The following is a 25,840-nucleotide window of genomic DNA, read 5'->3' as shown; positions in this document are numbered from 1 at the left end:
GAGGAGAGCGGCAGGGCTTCCACATTCTGGTGCTGTGCTCCAAGCTGGGCTCAGTGACATTTTGGCTTAGGAGTATGAATGCTTCGTGAGGACACCAATGTAGATGTTGATGTTTCTGCAGGCTCAAGAGCATAGTACACTTCAGGGGTCCCAGGAGATTTCCTCTTAACCTTCAGGTAGTTATTAGGAACTGAGGTGGGACATGAATCATCTATCAGAAGACAACTCTACTTTGCACACACTTGTCAATATGCAGCACAATCACAGCTAAAATACCCCTGTAGCTTTTTCCCATTATATTACAAGGGAGGCAATTTTCAGGCTAGTGTATGTGATTAATTCAAGATTATGTTAATGTAATTTACATGTTAACAGGGAGCATTTGAACATCTTTTCCTTTAGCTTACTCAGATCAATCAATCTTGTAATTGACAGACTTGTATTGTGCAAGTTAATAGCTAAGCTTAGGGGACAGAAACATGAATAGATGATTATTTTTAGACTTCAGTCAATTATAAGTAAATTACAGTATAAGACAATAATGTAATGCATTGCACAAGGGTATATGCCACAAAAAAACCCCAAGGCTCTAAAATCACCAAAAAAACCAAAGGCACTAAAATGAAAAAGAAAAGGAAAAAGAGAACAAAAATATAAAACCAGTATTTAAATATTGTTAAGATAATTACTTTGGTTCTTGTACCAACAAAATATAACTAATTTCCTACAGCCATTTAATGAAGGAAAAGCAAGAGTTCAGAAATTTTGTTTAAAGGAAACGCTGAACTGCTTACAAATTAAAATTACTGTTCCATGTGGAAATTCTTTCCCTGACCATTTTTTAAATGCAAGTCTTCTTTTCACTATCATTGGCAAGTTTCTGAAAAGGTGTAATGACCAGGATTCTCTGCTCACATTATCACATTTATAACAACTCAAGCCAAAACACTTCTCTGTCAGAAGACTAAGCCAATAGCATGTGCATCCAAACTAAGTTCGTGACTCCCTAAAACCACAGGCTGGGAAGTTTCCCACATTTGAGAGAAAAATGGACAGCAACATTTCCTATAAACAAATGATTGCATTGTTCTTAGTCCAAACAAAAAGTTCATGAAGCATTTTTTTATTGCATGCCTCCAGGCATGGATTTGTTTTATTTTCCTTCAGTGCAAATGAACTGCAGATATTTAAATAAAGTCCAAACAACTAGACAGTACTGCAGTAAGCTGTTTATTGTTTTTTACAGTATATTGAGTCTTCCAAGTTGTGTGAAATGGGAGAAATTCTTGATGTGAGATAGGAGATAACAAGCATATCTCCAAATGGAGTTTTGCTCTAATAGAGACATTTTTGTGCCAAAGTATTTTCATTAGATGAACAATTAGGTTTTGGTGATCCCTCATGTGAAAAGTCTTTGAAAATATTCATTCCAAAACTCTATTTCGTGAAGAGTTTGTGGGAAGAGTCTTTCCAATAGTGGGTAAAGTTAAATAGCACAGAAGTCCCTCTGTGCAGAGATATTCTTTATTCAGGGGATTAATATTTTACTAATTCTAAAGTATTTTTTAAGTTTATAGAGATAAAATCCTTAAGCCATGTCATTTGGCTTTTACAAGTAATCTCTATTCTCTTTATGTAACACTGAGTTTTCATTCTAATTCCCCAAGCCCAAAATGTTTCATTCCTGTGCCTCCCTGATACAGCACAAGCAACTAATGTCAACAGGGTTAACTATGGGAGTAGTAAATTTGGGATTAAACATTCATAATGCCTAATACAAATGAGTTTACCTTTCTGTTTCTAATTTTAATTTCCCCTGATTGTCAAGCACAAGTGAAGTGTCTTCACATGGCTCTTCACTGAATAAATGCTAAAGGACATGTTCAAAAAGGAAATAAAATTTCAGAGATGGGCCCAAATCATGAATATGTATTTGTACTGGAGGCCTGCATCAGGGGGGAGTCAGGGGAGGGAAGAGAGAGGGGGGAAAATAAAAGCCCTCAACCCAGTGTGAATGAATGGTGGTGTTCCCTACCACACAGCAGAGAGCAGGAACTCTCTGGCAGCACCAAACACGGCAGAAGCCCTCCAAGTCCCCAGACGTCACAGCTGCCATATCAACAGAGTGGCAACTCTCTGTCTCTTAACATACATCAGTACTGCCTTCTGAAGTGGGAAGTTGGGGGGAGGGACGCAGACATTTTGGCTAAAATTTGGTTTGCTATGTGGAAAGTGTAAGTCAATGAATGTTACTAACTAGTAGCAGCAGAACAGCATGTTGTAGAGGCCACTGGGGATGCTTTGCTGTGTAAAGGCATTACTTGATAATATCATGTCATGTTTGTCTTTGCTTTAGTGATCACCTAGTGCTTTGTTTCAGCTCAAACAATTTCCATGTGGTTTTCATTTTATTTTGTAAACATCAGTGTTTGCATGGATGTGTGTGCATGCTTGCATTCAGAATCCTTAATTCCAGGTAATGGAATCTGCAAGCACTGTTCTAGGATGATGTCATTATTCAATCTATATATTGCTATCACTTATTGACATCTATAAATTGACATCTCTTATCTCACGAGGGAACAAACACCATTTCCAGCACACCCAGATGAAAGCATTACAGTGCGCTGAAGACAAATAGCTGTGGCTCAAGGCACACTCTTTCCTTTCTCATTTAATATTTCTAGCTGTTTTCCTTAAAACTAAACACCAGTGTCATGGGAGCGTTTGTGAGGACATTACTATGTTTTCCCCTCAGACAAAAGTCACTTGAGTGTTGCTGAAAAAGCAGATGGAATCATTCTGGAAAATGATTCTTTATTATTATATAGGGAATTATCTTTTTTTCTTTGTTTTAAATTCTGTCAAATGGTTTTATGTTCCTGTGGGACATTTTTTTCATTCCAGAACTAGAGAAAATATTAGATGACTCATTAAGCAATGCTGTTGATGTAAATCTCTATGTGTTTACTTATCATTATGTTCTAAAGGGGGGCGGGGGAGGGAATAAATTAGAGGGAAATCCAAACTCCAATTCAAATCACTATTTGTTGAACAGGTGGTCTTATAAATATGCTGACTCTGGAGGGACTCCTGTGTGAGGAAGATTTGGGCCTTGATTTCCTTTATGGTTCTGCCTAAAATGAAGTTTTGCCACAATCTTGTAATACTTAATTAACAAGAGGAAATATAGCAAACATATCCGAAATGGCAAAGAACAAAATTTGACAAGTACTGAAAGAGCTTGCAATAGAGTTTAAGTATGGATTGATATATATTTGAACATATATTTTCATTTTACAGGACTGGATATCCTTTTACATTATCCCATTTGAAAATATGTTTAGGATTTTGTCACCCAAATAATAACAAACACATTTGGGCATTTGCAAAGTGACCATTGCTACAAAGAGAGCACATTTTAATGAGGATATTAGCCACTCAAATGAGAATTTATAAAGGTATATTTAATCTTGGTCCATCAATTGATAACATTTTTTTTTTCCCCAGGGCACTGGCACAGAGACAAATAAGCCACAGAAGGATCGGCATCTACCCATCTCAGAACAGAACTGTCTAAGCAATTACCCTTTTTTAGTACGAAGGCAGTAAATTAACTAAATATGACATTTATGTCTTACAAATAAACCTTCTTCTAATTTATTTCTTTCCTAAAGGAATTGTTTCTCAGGGGGAAAAGTAATACATACTATCTAAAAGAGGGGGGAAAAAATAAAAGAAAAAGAAAGAAAGAAAGAGGGGGAAAAAGTATTTTCTCGGCTGTGATGGAAAATATCTGCTCACAGACCTCCCCCTAAAGGCCAACAGAATAACTGCAGGATGTGCTGCAAAAATCAGGGCTATGGTAATCTCCTGAGGCTTGTTTAATCGTTAATAACACAGCACCTTTCAGTATTGCCATGCTATTTTCAATAATGCCTCATGCGTTTATCTTTGTATGCAGATACTATTGTAAATCAACAGGGATTGGTCACATACCACTCCTTGGCTTCTCTGAAAATTCCAGCCTCTCTGATAGTAATACCTAGCAGCTGCTAACAAATGAAAAAGGATCAGAAGTATTTTTCTAATGGTACAAAAAATCCCAAGAATTAAGTTTCTTACAGCTTTCCAGTTGCAAAGTACATGTCTGCTTGTCCATCGGATATTTGGTCAGATCCATGCTGCATGCAACAGTTGTGGTGATTCTTGAAAGAAAGATAAAAAAAGGGACTATTGCTGATTATTAATGGAATAAAATTATTCATCATTAAAAATAAAAGTAAGCCATGTATCCTTCTTGAACTACTATTTGCAGGAAAGTATTGTGAGGGGAAAAAAAACTACCATTTGGTTTAGTAGTCATGAGGTCTTGGGTAACAGGTTGGACTTTATGATCTTTGAGGTCTTTTCCAACCTTATTGATTCTATGATTATTTAACATGAAATAGTAATAACATCCCAAACAGAAAATGAGTTTAGTGGCAGCCAAAAAAGAGCAGCCATTGCTCCCTTCTCACTTACAGAGTGCATTTGACCTTTGTTGGTAATTTTCAATAGAGTTTACAGTTCTGTTGCATTTATCAAAATCTACTGCAAAAGACAATGTTCAACAAATAACCATCAGTCATCAGAGGCTGCTTTCCTCTGTGGTGACTTCATTGTAAACCTGTTGGAATGACAAAACACAATTCTTGCATTCAGTCCATGTGAAAGGAAAAAAAAAAGATCTATATAAGGAGGAAAAGAAAGCCTAGTAGTGAATTTAAGAATTGAATCACATTAGTCAATTATATCATAATTTGCAAGACCATGCAATATTCTGCTTTTACCAAAAGACCAGTTCCTTAAGCACAAAGGTGTGCTAACCTGGAAAGTTTAAATTTGCAAGCAAAAGGCAAATATACAGGCTGGCATGTGGCTAATACATACCGTAGTGCATACAAGACTGTTCCGTTAGGGTATATTCTTATAAGACGATTCTCAACAGTGATGTCATGAAGAAAAGACTTTTTTGAATCTACTATGAAGGTGTCTGGTACCCAAAGCATTTCCACCAGACGACCATCTAAGCTTAAACTCTTATTACCGTCGAAACAAAGTCTCTCATCAGTCCATCGCTGCCTTAGAAATATGGTAGCCGTGTAATCCTGAAAGAGAAACCCAAAAATTATCATATAGGCCAAGCCTTTATTATATCCTGATTTATAAAAGCATATGGAAGCAGCTGTTGCACAGAAACAGCCTGTGACTCTCCACATACCCATTCTTAAATGCTGGCACTCATAGCAGTTGGGCTGGCTCTTGTACTGCCAAACTTTCCAGCACTTGTTATGAAGTCGATATCATTAAGAAATATTATCTTGAGTAGATTTTATTGCCATTGGAATTTTACAGTAAAAGCTGATGGTCTAAGTCTGGAAATACAAATCAGCTGAAGTCATCAGAGTGCTGTAAGCAAATAATCTGACTTTCTAAATCTTTACGTTTGAGAATGATTTACAAGCGGCTGGAAAGATCATTTTGTTCACATTAAAAAATTGCATTATTTGGTAGTTTAAGACAGCTTTGTGAAAAGCTGTGTAAATTCAGATAGACAAAAGTGCAAAAGAAGTCAGTGAAATGGGAAGGGAATCAACATCTTTCAGCACAATTTATCCTTTCAGCATCACAAGGGAAGGAATAGCGCCAAATTTATCCAGACTTCAAACGTAGCTCTCCTCTCAATTCACCTTTGATTTGGATATGTCTTGTCATTAAGATTAAAATCACACTGTTTATTAGCACTTCTTTTTTAAAAAAACAATAAAATTTCCAGCATGTTTTTATCAGCATAAATTGATTTTAAGTTCTGACCTTACTTCCTCCTTGCTAAATACTCACTAATGCTTACTAAGTACATTCAACTCCTGTGGAAGCCCGAGTAATGAAATGGTGAGGGACTTTTCATCTATACACCTATTATGATTTTTATGTCTTTATATGTTTACACACTTTTATACACATACACAGCAAAAAGTTTTCTAACACTGAATAGCTGATGAATGAATTTTGTCTTCTACGCACGAATGGAGGCTCTTTAATTAGATACGTGTGTTACATTTCATAGTTTGTTCAAAAAATGTAATGAAACACAGCTGGAATAAAACAACATGTGACAGTAACAATAAAAGAGGAAAGCCAGTGTGAGTCCAGCTGTGTCTAATTACAAGGAAAGGGAGTGGCTTCCATGTCACACGAATGTATCTCAAATTTTCTGAAACGCAGAAAGATTTTGATGTCTCACCCGGAAAATAAATACTTCTCTACGTGCCCTTTATTAAGATTAATACTTGGCAGCAGAGTTCTGTTTGTGAGAGGTGTGACCTGCGTCTGCATTTCTATGCTTATTATTAGTGATACAACCACTCTCTGAAGTGAAAAATACAATTCCACCTCCTAACACACACCGACTGCACAAGGAGAAAAGCCTCAAAGTCACATTGCCAGCAGCAGTAAACACAAGACATTAGCTTATCAAAAACAAACAAACAAAACAAGATTGCAAAAGCTACAATACCATATTTATTTCTGATATTGTGTCTATGCTTGCAATATCCAGGCTCATTCCAATTGACACAGGACCATCTGCAAAAATAGTAATAATAAATAGAGCAGGTCAGATTATAGCACACAGCTCTTTAATACTTAGAGTTCAGGAGAACTGTTTACAAAATGTTTTACAATATGAAATAATAATAATAATAATAATAATAATAATAATAATAATAATAATAATAATAATAATAAACTCTATAATATATATTAATATATATTTAATATATTATATAGTATATAAAATTATAATAATAATGTATAGTATAGTATATAAAATAATAATAATTATTATTATATACTATATAATATAAAAATATATATTTAATATATTATATAGTATATAAAATTATTATTATTATTATTATTATTATTATTATTATTATTATTATTATTATTATTATTATTATTATTATTATTATTATTATTATTATTTCCCCTAAGTGTTTAGCAGCTACATTTCCCAGGAAACATTCCTCAAATTTAGATTAGGAAAGAATTTTAACAATTTCATAAGCAAAATATAATACTCCTAGACTAGCATTGTCTTGGTTTTAATGACCATCCTTTATTGAGAACATATTTCCTGGTTTACATGATTATTTTTTTCTGTTTCCCCCCCCCCCATAAATAAAGTTCTGTTGAAAATGCAGCACAACAAGCTGTGGAAGGTATAATCCCCATGGTACATCACACCCTTCTGCTCTGAGGTGCAGAGCAGTGGAAAGAATTCCTCCGGTTGCAACATCTGGTCCATCAGATGTTAGGGAACTAAGGAGTTGCTCCTGGCAATGTCACATGAGAAATATGCAGATGGGAGAGCTGAGTGACTTTATTTACTGCTTATTTAAGAATGTATTGTCTATATTGTGTCACTGTATTTTAATATCAAGATTTTGACCATTAGCAGCTAAAGTGGTTCGGCTACTTGCATTTACAAGCCAGACATTTCATTCTTACAATATTAATATCAACTGAAGGTTTCTTCAGTGTGATTAAACAGCCTATCTAAGGCACTGTCATCATGTCATTGTGAAGTCAGCATGTGAATGTGCATTTCACAGCGTCAGAAGGAAGATCACCAGCTGTGCACTTTGAAACACAGGATATGTGTAAAGCTTTCCTGGAAACAAGACATTATTCCTAGTTGGGTATGTGCAGAATCATTAACAGAGTGCATGTACAAGGAAAGTCAGATTACCTAAGTGCATCTTGCCAAGTAATTGAGAAGCAGAGAATGCAGTACCCAGAAATGCAGAAATACATTAGATGAGATGTGTGTAGCTGATGATGCCAGTACATCACAGCCACAATGCCAAAACCCTCGTTGCTCCTTGCAATGCATCGTGTACACAGCTCTGATGCACCGCCAAATGGCATCTAGAGGGGCCAAATCTATCCCACTGGAGTAACACTAAAATAAAATCCCCAGTCATTCACAGTGGTATCAGTGCATTACTTCAGTGGGTTTTTACAAATGATATTTTTATCGATAGGAACAACGCTTGATCCCTACCTAGTTAAGGTGATACAGCAAGCTCACCAACGACACCAAGCTGTGTAGTACAGCAGACATGATGGAGGGAAGCGATGCCATCCAGAGGGGCCTTGACAGGATGGAGAGGTGGACCCAAGCCAACCTCATGAGGTTAAAGTGCAGGGTCCTGCAACTGAGTTGCAGCAACCCCAAGCACCAATATAGGCTGGACCATGACTGGTTTGAAAGCAACCCTGAAGAAAAGGACTTGGGGGTGCTGGTGGAAGAGATGCTCAATGTGAGCCAGCAGTGTGCATGTGGATCCCAGAAAGCCAAACAGATCCTGGGCTACATAAAGAGAAGTGTGGCCAGCAGGTTGAGAGGCAATTTTCCCCCTCTGCTCGGTGAGACCCCATCTGGAATACTGCATCCAGTTCTGAAGCCCCTATTACAAGAAGGACCTGGATATGCTGGAACATTTCCAAAGGACCACAAGGATGGTCAGAGGGCTGGAGCACCTCTCCTATGGAGACAGACTGAGAGAGTTGGGGCTGTTCAGTCTGGAGAAGAGAAGGCTCCAAGGAGACTTTATTGTGGCCTTCTAGTATCTTAAGGGGACCTACAAGAAAGCTGGGGAGGGACTTTTTAGGGTGTCAGGTAGTGATAGGACTAGGGGGAATGGAAAAAAAATAGAACTGGGTAGATTCAGATGGGATTTTAGGACGAAGTTCTTCCCCATGAGGGTGGTGAGACACTGGAACAGGTTGCCCAGGAAGAAGGTAGAAGCCCCATCCCTGGAGGTTTTTAAGGCCAGGCTGGATGTGGCTCTGAGCAACCTGATCTAGTGTGAGGTGTCCCTGCCCATGGCAGGGGGGTTGGAACTAGATGATCCTTGAGGTCCCTTCCAACCCTAGCAATTCTGTGAGATAAGAAGAAAAGTTCATTCCAGTATAATCAGTTCTACTGAGAGGAAAAGCTGAATTTCCAGGAAAACTACTGAAATTAAATTAGCTTTAATTTTTCTGGAATCATAGGCACAGCACTTTTTGTATCTCTCCCTCGTGAAAACTCTGCAGCAAGTTACATCCACTCAAATACAGCAACAGGGAGAACTTGTGGGAAAAACAAAACAAAACCAAAAAAACCCAAAGCCAAACCAAACACACCAAACAAACACACCACAACAACAACCCAACACACACACACACACACCCCAACAACAAAACAACACAACAACAACAAACATTAAAACCTCTGTGTCAAAACCAGGTCAGCAGACCAGATGAGGCAGTCAGTTCCAGCATTTCCATATGTTTGGCAGGAATTGTGTGTATAATGACAATGATCTAAAAATATTCAGAAGAAAACTAAAGACAATCTGTCCTGCATCGGTGAAAGGATTCTTCAAAACATGGCAAAGAAATGCCAAAGGCTGGGTCTTATTACACTATCAAATGAACATGAATATCAATGGAGTTAAAATGTGTGTACAAAGACTGCTGCTTTATACACTTTGCAGGTATTCACAGTTGTCCCATATGGGAAAGGAGCCAGAAGAGTGGCAGACAGCATACCTAAAAACTAGGTTTAGATCACAGCATTGATCACATCCTGTCAAAGGTTGTACCAACAAAGTCAGCCACCACTGTGTCACATATGTATTTGTAATTCTGAAGACCTAATACTTCCATTAGGGCAGACTACCACTGTTAGTATTAGCCATTTTCCACTTAGGGTAAGAGAACTGAAACAATTCTTCTGAATGTCTCAGAAGGATGGCTTTTTGAATAACAGAATGTTAGGAACTGGGAGGGACCTCGAAAGATCATCTAGTCCAACCCCCCTGCCAGACCAGTATGATATATACCAGGTCACATGGGAATGCATCCAGGTGGGTTTTGAATATCTCCAGAGAGAGAGACTCCACAACCTCCCTGGGTATCCTGTTCCAGTGTTCTGAAGAACACTTTATTCTAACAGCAATACTGGACAGAATACTATGTATGCAATGCTAAAAGAGGATAACAAGGAAAAGGATTACTAGAAAAATTTATTATAGTTTAATGAAAAACTGTTTCTGTCTGCCTGATTAGCAGCTTTGCTTTGGTTTTGAGTACTTTGAGAGTCTCAGATAAAGTGATGTGTTATGCTGTGATTTTTTTTCAGGGCATTTGATTTCCCTCCGCAAGACAACTTTCTTGGCAAATATGTGAAGAGACTGGACAGATTAAGATAGGCTTTCTGACAGATCCCAGCTGTTGGTATGAAAGACATCAGAAGACAGACCCATTTCTAGAAGGAATCAGCTTCAAACCCATTTCCCATTTGCTCACATCAATGGTCTTTAGACAGTGATGTAGCTTTGCTAGTACAGTTTGTGGGCATGATAAAAATTGGTGTGGATCATAATAACGGCTTGTTAAATCATTTGTCAAGCAAGCATATTTTAACACAGCCAATGTAAGCAGTTAGTGTGGGGACAAATAACACAGGCACCACGTACAGGATAGGAAACTATCTTGGCAAGCAGTGCTTTTTGGAAGGGCTTAGAGCTGGTCACAGATAATCATTTCGATGTGATCTTTCAGTATTATGGTTTGGCAGCAGCACTGTTGCAATGGGAAGCAGTACACAGGATTAAGTTATCTTGTAATCTAGACTATATTGGCATGACTGTTATAAGATTACTGTGACAAGATTTGTTTTCCACATTTGAAAAAAAAAAAAAAACATTTAAAAAAATGTGTGAACAGCAGAGTTCAATTGAGAGAGGGAAATGTTTCAGAGCACAAAAAACTCTAGAAGCTCACCATCAAATCTTGTGACATGAAATAGAATAGAATAGAATAAACCAGGTTGGAAGAGACCTTCGAGATCATCATGTCCAACCTATCATCCAACACCACCCAATCAACTAAACCATGCAACCAAGCATCCTGTCAAGCCTCGCCCTGAACACCCCCAGCGACAGCGACCCCACCACCTCCTCAGGCAGCCCATTCCAATGGGCAATCACTCTCTCTGTGTAAAAATTCCTCCTAACCTCCAGCCTAAACCTCCCCTGACGCAGCCTGAGACTGTGCCCTCTTGTTCTGGTATTGGTTGCCTGGGAGAAGAGACCAACCTCCGCCTCACTACAACCCCCCTTCAGGTAGTTGTAGAGAACAATAAGGTCACCCCCGAGTCTCCTCCTCTCCAGGCTAAGCAACCCCAGCTCCCTCAATCTCTCCTCATAGGGCTTGTGCTCCAAGCCCCTCACCAACCTTGTTGCCCTTTTCTGGACACGCTCCATGTCCTCAAAGAGAAGACAGTGAGGTATGGAATAGAATGCACCAGGTTGCAAAAGACCTTTGAGATCATCGAGTCCAACCTATCACCCAGCATCAGTAAGTGCACAGTAAGGTTACTCAGTAATAAATTGTATGCATTATCTGACAAAGCAAAGTGAGATCCCAGTTTGTGGAAGCTGGGGACAACATGAAACTTCGAATAAATTCATTCTTTTTTTTTTTTCCTCTCTAAATTAACTTGGTTGCTGTTCATTATTTAGAGTCACTAAAACTCACTGAAAACACCAAGCAACGAAAAAAGGCCTAAAAAACAACAACCACCAAAAAACAAAGCCCAAACAAACAAAAAACCACCACCACAAAAATGCACAAAACTGCCACAACGAAAAATAAAAGGAAAAAAACCCCAAGCTGTCCTGCATGCAGGGTGCTGGGTTTTGATGACATGGATAGACTCATGGGTGTCTCTTAGTTCCGTGGTAAAGGAAGGGAAATCTACATTACCATCTGTATGCTGAAATTCAGGTTTTGCATCAAGTTAGTGATTTATGAAATCACGATTTTTGAGTATCCAGCTGGAACTCAAAGAGATGCTCCTTTCCAATATTCAATTGGCCAAATATATTCTGGGCTTTTTGCCTTTCTCTGAAGGATTAGGCGTTGGCTGTCTGGTACATAAAGCAGTCTTTAGATGATGATTTCATATTTCTTTCTCTTTTACCCTGTGAGCTTGTCTCACTAAATCAAAGGGACTCTGACACAGCTAACATTCTGATATCTCCTGGTCTTTTTTAGGGGTAAACTGTAAGCTTCCAAGGATTAAAATGCCTTTACCTAATTAAATTCATAGAATTTAATATGAAAGACAATTGAGGGGGAAAAAAATGATGACTTCTCTTTTACAGAAGTTTGGGCTCAAAGATTTAATTCCCTTTCTTAAATTTAAACCTTAAAGCCACAAAGTGTATTACTCATTACAAAGCTAAAGAAACATAATCTTTTAAGTAGGCATTAGGATCACTGATTTGAGCACGGCACTTTTCTATACCACTTGAAAGGATCTTCCATATTCAAATATACTTAGCTGTGACCTTTTTGTGGTCTCTCTCGTTTTAATTAGAACACTTAAATTATCAAATTTAATCACAGAATGAAATCTATTTGTATAAAATTATTTACAAGATTTTATGCAATCTTTAACAACTCCATGAACCTTACCCAGTTCTCACTGAAGTCAGCAAGAATTGCTCATTAAGTCAGAGAGGTCTGGCACAGCACCTGAAGTTACAAAACTGGTCTACACAGCTCCAGGAGAAAACCTGATGTAGAAATCAGCTTATATTGCTGAGAAAAAGTGTTGGGGTTATGCAGCACATTTAAGGGAAATAACTGCAGTTTTAAATCCCTTATGTCAGCTTTTCTATAGAAGACTTTCAGGCACATGTTCAAGTCCAGAATGGATATTATCACATTGAGTACTATCTAGTAACATAGGACTGGAATATGAAATACTCCTATTATAAAGAATGTCTAAAATCCTCCTAGATTAGGTAATTTTTTAATTCACTAATGGAATTTCCTGCATATAGGTGTTAAAATTAACATCTGTTTGATGAACCAGCTCAAAGAGGGATATTAAAATGCTACAGTTAAGGAAAGAGAACATTCTTAATAATAACATTCCAATGAGGGCAGAGCTACATAACTAGTCCACCTGAGATTCCTCTATACTAAACATGTAAAAGTATCTCCATCATTTGGTAACTGGTATGTGACACCCACCACAGATAAAGACAAGATGATCAGTCTGTTTTTTCTCTGCAGCATTTGACATATGAAGACTACTTCCAACTAACCTAATTTTAAGCACCTAATTTAAACACCTTGAAATTGGAATTAGTCTGTATTGGGCATAAATGCCAGTGTTTGGATAGGAGGAGTCTGGAGGGAGATGGCAAAAGGTGAGATTAACCTGGGCTTAAAGTCTAGAAATCTATTGGTTCCAATACTTGCAAGGAGAGGAGAAGATGATTTTTAGGTTGCTAGGCAGAGTCATAGGATTCAAATGAAAAATAACTTCACGATGCCTTCGTTAATTTACACCAGTTGATATGTATCTGCAAAGGCAATTTCCAGTCACCTGCCAGTCCCAACACAAGGACCAAACACAAACAAAAAGGTGAATGAAAAGTTTGTTAAAAAAAAAAAAGAAATGATAAGATGCCAATAAATCCTCTGGACTAGTCAATATTTCTGGTTTTCTGGCCTTAGGGAAAACCAGCCTTCATTTTATGATCATTTGTTTATACCTAATAGTTTCTTTTTAACATTAAAACAATGTTTTACTAAATATTAAGGAATTCAGTGTCACTGATTATGTAATAATATGATTGGATCTTGGCAGAATGTATCACTTTAAAAAAAAAAATCCCTGTTTTCTGTCTGAAGAAAAAATTTCAAGGACAAATATCTTTGAGATTGAATTATTCTAAAATTCAAGATATCCTCTGCCCTTCTCACGAGATAAAAATCACAATCACATTTCAGTGGTCCAATATGCCTAGATAACATTAAGTTCAATGCACTCCCTATACCAACAACAAATAACACCAGCTAGTTTTATGACAAATTTCTTCATGCATGTTTATGAAGGCACAGGACAAAAATGTGCACAATTTTAAAAGCTACAGAAGCAGCTTCACTAACTGCTTAACAGGTATGCTTCAGCCATTGATATAATTCTGGGTAAAGTCAGTTATACTGAAAACTTTCTCACACACACAAAAAAAACCCCCAGATATAATTTACACCAGCTGCTGGCAAATAATATCCCTATAAATAAGGAATATGCCACATGAAACAAAGCTAGGAGAGCTGTGGTCACACAAATCAATCTAATCCACTGAATTGACAAGATGAAAATTTAGGTGGTTTATTAGCTCTGCTTCTGAGAGGAGAAATAGCTTCTCCAAGACCTGAATCTCATCCAAGCTGCAGCCCACTTTGCCAGTTACAGAGAGGGGGATAGACAGATACCACCCCACTCTGAGCAAACATGCCTTTATCACATAGAAAATGATCCCAAAGGATTTTGCAAAAAGCTGCATCTCCAAAAATCAGGAAGAACGCTTCCTGGGTCATCTTAGCATAAAATTGCTTCTACAAAAGGGGAATTCCTTACAAAATCACCAATGCTACATTAAGAATTGTCATCAATAAACTGTATTTTTCATAGTCTCATCCCATTCCTTCTACAATAGGGCTAATATAGAGCCATCAAGAGATCCAGTGTTTACATGACTGAGCTGTGGCGAGCATATGCAATAATGCTGGCAGTGTCTGCAAGTGCTAAACGGACTCTCCATATGACACAGACTTGCTCTGTGCTTCAGCTGCTCTGGGATTTCCAGGCAAACACAGAAAGTCCTCAGAATCCCTCTGAAAAAAAAAAATAATCCCAGGCACAAAGAGTGCTATAGTCTTGCTGCATTACAACAGCTGAGGAAAATAGATAAATAAATAGAAAGGCTCACATTAGAGAAGGGAGATTCATGACTCAAAAGCTTTAATGTTGCTCTAAACTACTACCACAGAATTTTAGAATGAAATTCAATTTGCCGTTTCCCAACGCACATCCACCATAGTAGTGCAAGCATATTTCAATTGCTAGCATGTAATAATGAATGAAAGATATTAATGGCCATTGAACACAGTTATTTTCCATTATGCATCCTCTCCAATGAGGAGGAGTTTGTTTACTTACTAGCATTACTGCTGAAAATCATCTTAGACCATGTAAATACTTTATAGCAGTTACATCAGCAGCGGAGACAAGCCCTTTGAGGAGAGAGTGAGGGAGCTGGGGTTGCTTAGCCTGGAGAAGAGGAGACTCAAGGGTGACCTTATTGCTCTCTGCAACTACCTTAAGGGAGGTTGCAGACAGGCAGAAGTTGGTCTCTTCTCCCAGCAACCAGCACCAGAACAAGAGGACACAGTCTCAAGCTGCACCAGGGGAGGTTTAGGCTGGAGGTTAGGAAGAAGTTCTACACAGAGAGAATGATTGCCCATTGGAATGGGCTGACTGGGGAGGTGGTGGAGTCACCATCATTGGAGGTGTTTAGGAGGAGACTTGATAGGGTGCTTGGTGCCATGGTTTAGTTGATTAGGTGGGTTGGATAATAGGTTGGACTGTGATGATCTTGAAGGTCTCTTCCAACCTGGTCTATTCTATTCTATTCTACAGTAACACCAAACAGCTGAAATAGTTTTCCCTTTCTCTTAAGCCTAAAATTCTTAATATTTTTTATGAAATGGATTCAGATACTGCACATGAAATACTTATTAAACAGGCTGACCTGGGAAACTATTTAGTTGATCATTTTAAAGCAGAATATAAGGGCATATAAAGGCCTTCATTTGAAACTTCTAAAATTTCTCAATATGTAACATCAGAGCTATTGCTACTAATCACTCTGTAAGCTGATTGTCTGATAAAAAGGTGGTGCTGAGCATCTATTTCAGAGTTCCACAGCAGCTCCAGGCAGTGTAACCCCACCTTGTAACTTCAGGACATGTAACAGCACAATTCAAGCAGGGAAAGTGTTTGTCACTGACATTTCAGTTCCCTGTTGCTGATGGCCCAGCAGTAAAAGCAGCCTTAGTGCAGTAGACTATGTGGGTCTTCCAACATGATGACCATGGCCTTTTGACACAGGGAACTGATGTTTTCAACTCATTTTCCTTCACAGCTCTTCAGTGAACCAGTTCAGTGACCTTTACAACTCAAGGCAAGCAGCATTTATTTCATATTTCCCTTGCAATCTTATAGCAAATGCACATAACACTTAGTATAGTCATAACATTTAGTTATGCTTCTATTAACAGTTTGGTATACAAAGCTTTCTTGTATTTAATTAAACTTTTTATAGGCATTATTTAGGAAACTAGAGGCAATCATGCTTTTAAATAGGCATGGTATTACAGCTTATTTCACAGAGGACACCTGAACATCAATAATCAAGTTTCTAATAGAGTCATGAAGCCTTGCTCGTGGATGTCTGGAATATATAAGTTTCCCCTGGGCCACAAAAGCTATTACTCTATATCTTATTATATCATAGTACACCATATATAATCAGATCAGTCCCTGTCAAACACTGGAGAGGAAAATAAAGAGTTACTATGAAAAAAAACCTGTGTTTCAGTCACAGCATCATGTTATGGCTCAATCTTATTAAAACTGCTTTTCCGCTTACCATCAAAAAAAGGACGTAGATACTTGTTGTAGCCTTTTATTATTTTTTGTATAGTTGGAGGCAGAATTTCACCTTTTCCCTCAGCTTCAAGAATTTGCATTGACCTAAAAGGATTAGGAAAGGTTGAGAATGTTTTAGAAGAACAGCATTGATTATAGCAGAGATGGAAAAGTGCAAGATTAGTTTGAGGGTTACTGATGATTACTGACCATCAGATAACATATCATGAAACATTTGGATGTTTACATTTCACAGCACTGTAAAAAAATAATAGTCTAGAAAATAACAGGGTTTATGATCTGCATTATTCTCTTATTTGGAGATAAATATTACTTTTATATCATAAAATCTGTAATTTCTTGATAGAAACAGTTGAATCTCCTTTAATGCCTTCTCTGTAAATAGAGCATTATTGTTGTAACCTAGAAATGCAGGAGAAGCACTGAATTGTTTGTTCCAGCATTTAAAATTAAGCTTCTCTTTATATAATGAAATACATTCAATTTAGCTCCTGGAGAGACACAGAAACCAGTCTCAAAGATTAGGACGTAAAAACACTTTCAAAATCCTGCTTTTACAACACACATTTTAAACACGTTATGAAAATAATCCTGTTGGGCAAAATCGGTGAAGCATAATGAGAATGGAAACCATTTCTTTGTTCAGAAGCAGCTACCAATATGATCCACAGAAACAACCTATAAATAATGGCAAAGCCCATTTTTGCCCTGGAGCCCCTGCAATAACCTCATTGTGAGGATGAGTAAAGGTGCTAAGGAAGATATGTGCATCTGAATTACAGTGCTTTACTCAGATCACATCAGGATTAATTTCTGCACATTCTCCCCCTTCACCTTTTATGGGTCTTGATGGTTACCAGCAGTGGGAGAGATGCCTGGAGCCATTAAGGGTGGTTACACCCTAGGTAGCTGTCCCATAGCAAAAGATACCATAACTTTGTTCTCCATTTTTGCCTAACACCTTGAGATTGCATGAATAGTGTGTTCACTCATCATAGATTCTTCATAAATTAAACACAAGTGGTACTGACTGCCCATTGCCAATGACTTGGGAAAAGCAATGATATAGCTGTTCTTTGATTATGAAGGCAAGACAGAGAGCAGTTACTTATATATCCACAAGGAGAGAGTACATTTGGTTCTCATACCACACACATGAAAAGTAACTGGTTCCTAAGAGTGACTAGTTGTACTTCTTAGCTCTTCTCAAGTAGTTACAGGAGCTGTAGTGTGGTGGCTCATCCATGGGGAGAAGGGTGGAAATACAACTGATGGCTAAATGGACTTGTATTTTATGGTCATCACCGATTGTTTTCTTCACAGAGCTGCTGCTGAAACATCTTACTCTTCCTACTGATGTTGCTGGGCCGCTACAGCTTTCCAAAGTTGCTCCTTTGATTTTAATTTTACTACTTTTTCAGGAAAGCTTTTTTTGGAAAAGCACTTGAGCTGTTCCATCAGAAACTGTGGGTTTCATCCACTATGAATAAGCCAGTACCTTAGATTGGTAAAATTTAAGCATTAAATTGGTCTCATTGAGTACACATGGCCAACTGTGGTTTTAGATGTGGTGTCTACTGTCTTGAAGTGCTGCTCCTGTTGTGTAATTTTTCTCTTCCACAGACCCTAATCCTCCGTAAGTGGCTGGTTTTCCTTACCAGTCTCATAACTCATCTAGCTTAGACATTTGTATCATCCTATTTATCTCCATTATTCTGACCCTGATCTTTAATTCTTTATTGCTAGAGAGCTGTATTATTACTTTTCTTAATCCTCAGTGTGGTCTCAAGTGATGCCAGCATTAAAATAAGGCATATTTCTCCTATAAGTTGTGATCTAAAAAAAATAATAATCCCAGACACTTTGGGTTGGAATGTGAATATAAATAGGCCAGGTTTATGTTGCACAGAAGTGTTGAAACCAGAAATGTACTTGATTTTGTACTTGCAATAGGTTTTGGTGGGTTTGTTTGCTTACATATGGTTTTAACAAACTGTTCAATGACCTACACGAGTTTACTTTCACAGCTTTACTGGGTTGTTCTTAAATAACTTTCACATATTGTGATACAATAAAACAACGCTTGCCTCTTGTCCGCTGCAAGGGTGTTATGTTGTTCTGCTGATCATTAGCAGCTCTGTTCCGAAATATATCTTAAATATTTTCCATTATTGCATGGAAGCCCTTCCCTTAAATTGCCTTTTAGGTAATTCTTGATTTCCCTCATTAACACAGGATGTGTAGCCTCCTATCTTTGGTCTTTCATTTTTATAGTTGAGAACTCATTGTCACGCAAAAGCTGTTGTGCAGAAACTGAGGCTGTGAATTAATTGGGCACTGTGTCTCGTCTGCTATTTTGCAATACAATCTTTGAGAAGTCCTATCAGAGTAAGCCAATATAAAAAAGGAACATGATGCTATCTAAATGCGAGTTACTCACCCTGGTAACTTTGGGGATACTCATAAGCAGTTTGCCAGTGTTGAAAGTGGAAGAACCTATAGCTGCCATGTGCCTTAAGTGGTTCTGCTTATCTACATTTTAATGAAGGATGACCTGTTTCCTTTAAAGTGCTTTTCTGTTTGCATGCTCCATTCACAATTAAGCAAGAGCAAGCTCACAGCTGCACACATTCTGGTGCTCTGTCCTGTAGCCTTATGCAGAGATCACAAAGGATAAAACCAGAAGCTGAGACTCATTCCTCTTATGCCTGAGCCTCTTCTCATCAATGCAACTAAGCTTCACTTTTATGCATTTGTGTTATTATGTTTAACTGCCTGGCATGCATCTAAATATGGAATTGTCTTGAAGCAGCTGTTACAGCCACCAAGGAGAGAATAAATTGTACATTTATTTGACAGTGAGAAATATCTATCTATTCTGGGTTGTCATGTATAATAGATGTTTTAAACTCTTCAGATTCAGGGACTCGTGCTTGCTTTTATAAAAGCTTAATTATAACTACTGAATTTCCTTAGTTATTCTTGTAGCTCAAAAACTAAGCATTTGTTTACAAAATAGGCTAGACTTGGATGGCACAACAACTGCTTGTTATTTAAGATATTTTCGAGTCAGTGTCTTAGCAGAATTCTATAACTGGAGGGGGATAAGGGAGCATCTGCCCTAAAGAGGAGTATATGTCATCCCTTAAAACAAAAGTACAGTCTAGACATGTATAGGAATATCTTTCCTGGCGATTTTTTGTCAGAAGTTATGTGTCATGAAAGAAGCAAAAACACCTTAGAACTGAGAGAAGGGAGAAACAAAATGCCAAACACAGTCTGAGCAAGCTTTTGAAATACCCCCCTCAGGAAAAGCTAGGGAGAAAAGGCACTTTTCCCCGGCAACCACTGACAGGCAGAGGGCTTACAGATGCAAACAAAGGTGTTACTTCTTGTTTCATACTTGACTGCTCAAGGATACAGGCTTTTGTATGATCTTTGTAGATAAACTGCAGTAGAATCACCTAGATCACTGATTAATTCTCTGCTTCAAAATAGGTAACACTGTCATGGGCATTTTCTGTTAACTGGTGAGGTAGAACGAGTTGCTTCCACTTACCAGCACATTATTTGTTCATTCCTGTAAGTGCTCTTAAACTCAGTCAAAAGGAAAAAGAAAAAGCCCACATAATTTTCTGTATCTGACCCTATACATTTAATATCTTTATCAAAGATCTGGAAAGGGGGATTGAATGCACCCTCAGTATGTTTGCAGATGCCACCAAGGTGGGAGGGAGTGTAGACCTGCTTGAGGGTAGGCAAGCTCTACTCAGGGACCTGGACAGGCTAGATAAATGAGCCAAAGCCAATTGCATGACATTCTGCAAGGCCAAGTGCTGGGTCTCTCACTTGGATCACAACAATGCAATGCTAAAAGAGAGTGGCTGGCAAGATGCCCAGCAGAGGAAGGGACTAGGGGAGTGATTGTCCCCCTGTACTCAGCACTGGTGAGGCCACCTTGAGTGCTGTGTTAAGCTTTGGGGCCTTCACTGTAAGATACTGAGGTGCTGAAGCACCTCAACAGTGACTGAGAGAACTTTGGTTGTTGAGTTTGGAGAAAGGGAGGGTGAGTGGAGACCTTATCTCCCTCTACAACTACCTGAAAAGAGGTTGTAGTGAGGTGGGTATTGGTCTCTTCATCCTAGAAACAAGGGATAGGATGAGAGAAAATGGCCTCAGGTTGTGCCAGGGGAGGCTTAGATTGGACATTACAATAAACTCCTTCACTGAGAGGGTTATCAAACACTGACATAACCCACCCCAGCCCCAAGATGTGGCTGAATCCCCTTTCCTGGAGTGTTATTTCTGTTTCAGTGCAAAGCAGGACAGTTTGGAGTTTTGTTTTAAACAGCACTTTCACTAAACCTTCCCAATTTCTGTACTGGAAAAGGTGCTTGTACAGCTACACATCAGCTTGGCTGTGAGTTGATTAGATGGTGTTGGATGGTAGGTTGGACTCGATCTCTGAGGTCTTTGCCAACCTGGTTAATTCTATTCTATTCTATTCTCAGTTTCTTCACAGCCTGTGTTTGGATTTGGACACAACATGACCAGAGGAGTTCAATGCCATGCGCTTGTGTCCAAGCTAAACAGATGTTGTGTGTGCATATAACTCCCATGGAGACTGTTCAGGAGCTGTCAGTGCTTCTGGATATTCTTAGCTATGTGTTGCTGTAAGAGAGGATTCACAAGGTCGACCTGATAATTATAAAGGCAATTATATTCTGTAGTATAGGCGGAACATCTTGGGGAATTTTGCCACCTTGTTACTTAGATGCTTCTAGAATACTGTTGGTCTAGCAGTCTTCTATTATTGCAAAACACTAAATCATCCAGTGATTGCAGAGTGTGGCAAATCACAGCTGACAAGAAAGAAAGGTAGCATTAGAGCAAGTGTGTGCTCAAGACAAAGATCTCTTTGTAGTACTGGAGAAGGTAGGAGAGATGTGCGTTTCAAATTCCCTTTCAGAGGACTATTCTCACAGCCAATTGGAGGCTTTATCTAAACGTGTGTTTGCACACCCACTTGAACCAAAGCTCAGGAAGAATCTTATCTTGAGGAATTTAGTGGGAGACCAAATAGGTTGGGCAATTCTACACAATAAATTGGCTAATAGACTTTAAATGTTTCAGTTAAAGGTGGTAATGACAATGTTTAACATGCCCATGCTTGCATTTACTTATTTGAGTTACTTACAAAGATATTTTTTCCCCCTTCCCTGAATACTTTTTGTAAGGGGAATAGACTTTACACTTATCCACTTCTTTATTTTTCAATTGGTCATGGCAACTGCAGTTAGCAGGGTTACTTTTGTATACAAAAGGAATCAGTTTCAATTTCACCTTCCAGCTTAACACAACTCAGTTTTTCTCAAGATGTCACAACTTCATCAGCAAAGAATGGGAAGACAACGTTTTAAGAAGATAATTCTTTCTAAGATAGTCTCCTTTAGTAATGAAAGTACAATTACCTTGAGCTTATAGTACATCTAGGTGGACTGTGAGCTGTGCTTTGGCAAGTTGCTATGCTCCAGGCAAGGACCACATGCCCTTCTAAATTTGCTAAGTACTTGATATGATATTCACACTCTCTACACAGTAACTCTTTATTTGAAGGATCATTTTCTTAAGCTAAATTCTTTTCTTCCCCTTCCCACCTCCACCCCCTCACCCCGCCATCGGTTTTCATCAATCAGAGCAACTGAGATGATTCATGAAAGAGTTCAGTCCTGTATTTCTGTTGATATCCAGGGTGGTGAATCTTCGTAAGCCCCAAGATTCAACTGTCAAGTAGGTTTTGGCTTTGTTACTTGGTCTTATATATTTCTAATTAGAAGTAAATTGAGTATAAACTAAGTGATACTATTGTGCATTAAACAAAATAATATTTTTATCAAGTATTTCTTACCTACACAGCATCAACAGAAAGAAGATTCTGGGACTGCAGCATTTAAGCCTGCACATCATCAGATATGGTTTCAAAAGTTCTTGTAGCTCCTAAAAAAAATAAATAGAAAATGTGCAGAGGTAATGTTTTGCAGCACATTTGCTTTTCAAATACACAAACTTCACAAGGATTTCGACACTAGAGATATTTTACCTTGAATAACTGCTGCTATAAATATGTTATTAAATATCTCTGATGATAAAGCCCTAAAAACTTCTTAAAAAAAAAAAAGAAAAAAGAGAGCACACACACAAAAGAAACCCCCACACAATAAAACCTCACCATGGTAGCAGCAATAATTTGACTTGCCAGTAGAAGATGCATTCCAGTATGCTACAGCTCTTTCATTTTTGCATCTGTCCTTTACATAGTAGGAAAAGTAATTGCTTTGAAAAAAAAAATAGTGCAATCATGTGCAAGAAGAATCATAAACACTGAGAGCTGTCTCTGCTATTCATGCCTGTAAATTAGTTTATCTCTGACAGCACAGTGCACTCCTATAAATGAAAAATACATAACCTCATCCTAGAGCACACAGGTGTTCAAGAGCAACATCTCTGATACATGGGTAGTAACAATACCTATGCTACCTATCTTGGGTAAGCTTTCTTGTTAATGAGAAAATTTGAAAGTGTATGTTTTGACCTCTAGATATTAATAGAAGATCCTTTGACTGTATGTAAATAATCATATATTACCACCCACATTCATCACAATGTTTGGCTGAGGCAATATGTTTTCTTCTGGGTCAGATTTCTTTGATTTTGTCAGTATGATTCACATCCATAATGGTTATTTTAAGTAATCTGTCTGCTCTGTAATCCATTTCTGAGCGGAGAGAGTATCAGTCGGTAGTTTAATGCAGTCAGGCGGCAGATCTAAAATTCAGGCTGTGCAAACTTTTGCTATATTTGATCAAAGCACTGAAATGTTATGTGTAAGGCTTGCTTTAAAACAAAACAATCAAAAAAACCCCACCACACCAACCCTGCACGACAGGACCATTACTTACCCTAAGACAGCCTTTAAATGCTAATAAATACTAATGAAATAGCTATTGTTGTAGGCTTTAGGAAAGTCTAGTCAAACAGTACTATCTTCCGTGCCCAGAATCACTTTGAAAGGAGTCTCTTCCACGTTATTTTGCAATAAATTACTAGCAGTAAAGGATTTGAAATTTCAGAATTTGAAGCTTTATTTCACAAGTCTTCAGTGATCAGTGCAAAACCTTTTAACCCCAAAGTTCTTTCAGTCCTTAGTTATACTTAGAGCAACATTAGTGGTATTTACTCCAATTAATGCAGTGTGAATGGCACCTGACTTGTCACTTCACCACTGTTACATATAAAATAATTTGTTAATGTCTTAAAAAAAGAAGAAGAAAAGAAAGCCATTCCAATATCTTTTTAAACAAGGGGGAAAGAAAAATCTGTCTTGAATACTTTAAGCATACACTAGTCTGGTAAATATTAATGTCAAAATAAATCATGCACTCCTACTGACTTCCACAGAAAATCATGCATGAGACATTAAGAGAGTCTGTAAGAAGAAGATACAGCACAAATGGGCAGATGGTATTGTCAACATTGCTCTCTAAATACCGATTCTGTAATGCTTCTGGTGCATATTGTAGGATCGCTTTTGCATATCTCGTTTTGGGTTTGGATGGATATGTTCTATATTCGCTATCTTTATCTCACAGGAAAAGACGCCAAAAATAAGTATTATCTTTCTGGTTTCCCAGAAAACCTTTTACTGGCTTCACAAGTACTTCATAAAGCTTCTTTTATATTTAGCCTTTGAATTGCTACTATGAGCTCCTAATGTGTTTGAAGATCCTTTATAAAGAGATTAAGGAAATCTACAGATATTTCTGTGCTCCTTTGCTTCTAGTTTTTACAGTACTAAAGACAAAAATGAATGGATTGATTACTAATCTCTCTAAAGCAACTGGTTTACCTTCAGATCTTAACCCACATCCAATTTAGCAATTTTATGGAGGGAAGGGGTGAAGAATTTTAGCCTGTAACACATGAAAGGTCAAATCCATTCTATAGTGCACCAAACAATTTGGTATGCTCAGGAAGACAGTATGGAAATTATAGGAATGAGAGGATCTTGTATTTCTTATAGATAAATTATGATCAAGAAATCTAATTGCCATGTCAACTGGCAGTCCATCACTGGGGCACTGCATGCCAGCCAATGAATAGGATTGGGTAGCTATTGAAGTCTTAAGCAGTTTCACATTTAATACTTAAGCTGGATATAAAAATAACTGCTGCAAATGCATACATGCTTGCATGCACACACACATTTTTCTCTGCTGTCTTTTTGTTGTTGGACTCACTGAGCTGTTTTTTTTTCCATTGAAAAGCCTGCCTCTTGGCATGTTTGTACATCTGGATCTTTCCTCTGTCATGCATTTCTTTATCAGATGCTACACACTCATAGCAGGATTCCTTCCTGCATGTGCAGACCTTACTAAACACTGGTGTTTAAAACTAGTTCAGCAGGATCCATATTTTTCCTCTTTCTCAGAGCCCAGAAAAATATACATAACCTGTTCTCTGCAGGAAATTATCTAGCCATTTGGTTTTACTGGACAGGCTACATGCTGTGCAGATTATTCTGCATATATTAACACATCTTCATGTTCTAAACATGCCATTGAGCAGTTGAGGCAAAGGTAACAAATATCTGACTCATTTTCCCATATGATGAGACAACACCAGTTTCTACCTCGAGTCAGATCAGATTAGGACTTTAGTATCTAATGTTTGGACATTTCTCCTTGGAGTTAAATATCTATTCAGCATGAGAGGAAAAGTGAATGACTCAAGTTTCACAAACCTGAGACTGAAATGTAAGGAGGCAGAGAAGTGGCAAGGTAGTAGCAATACCTTAAAAGTCCACTAGAAGTTAATTTTGTGTGAATAAATCAAAGGATGAAATGCATGTTACACTGAAGTATCCTATTCACAAGTAGACAGATGCATGAAAAAGACTACAAATAATTAGAGACAGCACTTTGGCCTGTGGTAGTGGCCATGTACCTGAGTTCCCATGGCTGCTGTTGCAGGCATCTAAAATTGCATATAGAATTATCTTAAGTCAACAGCACTTTTACAGACAGATAAGCTAACTTAGCATTGCAGTTGCATTTGACTTCTGAATTCAAACTGTTGAAATGTCAGCACCTTTAAGTGTTTTACTGAAAAGCAGCTAGAAATTCGGGAGAGATTCAGCAAGACTGC

At 37.9% G+C, this 25,840-nt stretch overlaps 1 protein-coding gene across 2 annotated transcripts in view; it reads right to left on the bottom strand.

Annotated features, from left to right (window-relative positions):
* Window positions 1-22,629, bottom strand: part of LOC104307065 (gamma-aminobutyric acid receptor subunit pi) — a 41,686-nt gene extending 19,057 nt beyond the window's left edge. For both annotated transcript variants that reach the window (XM_009908093.2, XM_054163742.1), the window contains exons 1-5: window positions 22,545-22,629; window positions 16,617-16,720; window positions 6,560-6,627; window positions 4,933-5,150; window positions 4,126-4,208 (exon numbers count right to left, since the gene is read on the bottom strand). In XM_009908093.2, the coding sequence (XP_009906395.2) occupies window positions 4,126-4,208; window positions 4,933-5,150; window positions 6,560-6,627; window positions 16,617-16,720; window positions 22,545-22,603 (532 nt within the window). In that variant the 5' untranslated portion in view covers window positions 22,604-22,629. The remainder of the gene's footprint in view (window positions 1-4,125; window positions 4,209-4,932; window positions 5,151-6,559; window positions 6,628-16,616; window positions 16,721-22,544) is intronic.
* Between the last annotated feature and the right edge of the window lie 3,211 nt (window positions 22,630-25,840).

This window comes from Dryobates pubescens, chromosome 8 (genome assembly GCF_014839835.1).
Source record: "Dryobates pubescens isolate bDryPub1 chromosome 8, bDryPub1.pri, whole genome shotgun sequence".
Taxonomy (NCBI): domain Eukaryota; kingdom Metazoa; phylum Chordata; class Aves; order Piciformes; family Picidae; genus Dryobates; species Dryobates pubescens.
This window is presented reverse-complemented; position numbering and strand designations above follow the sequence as displayed.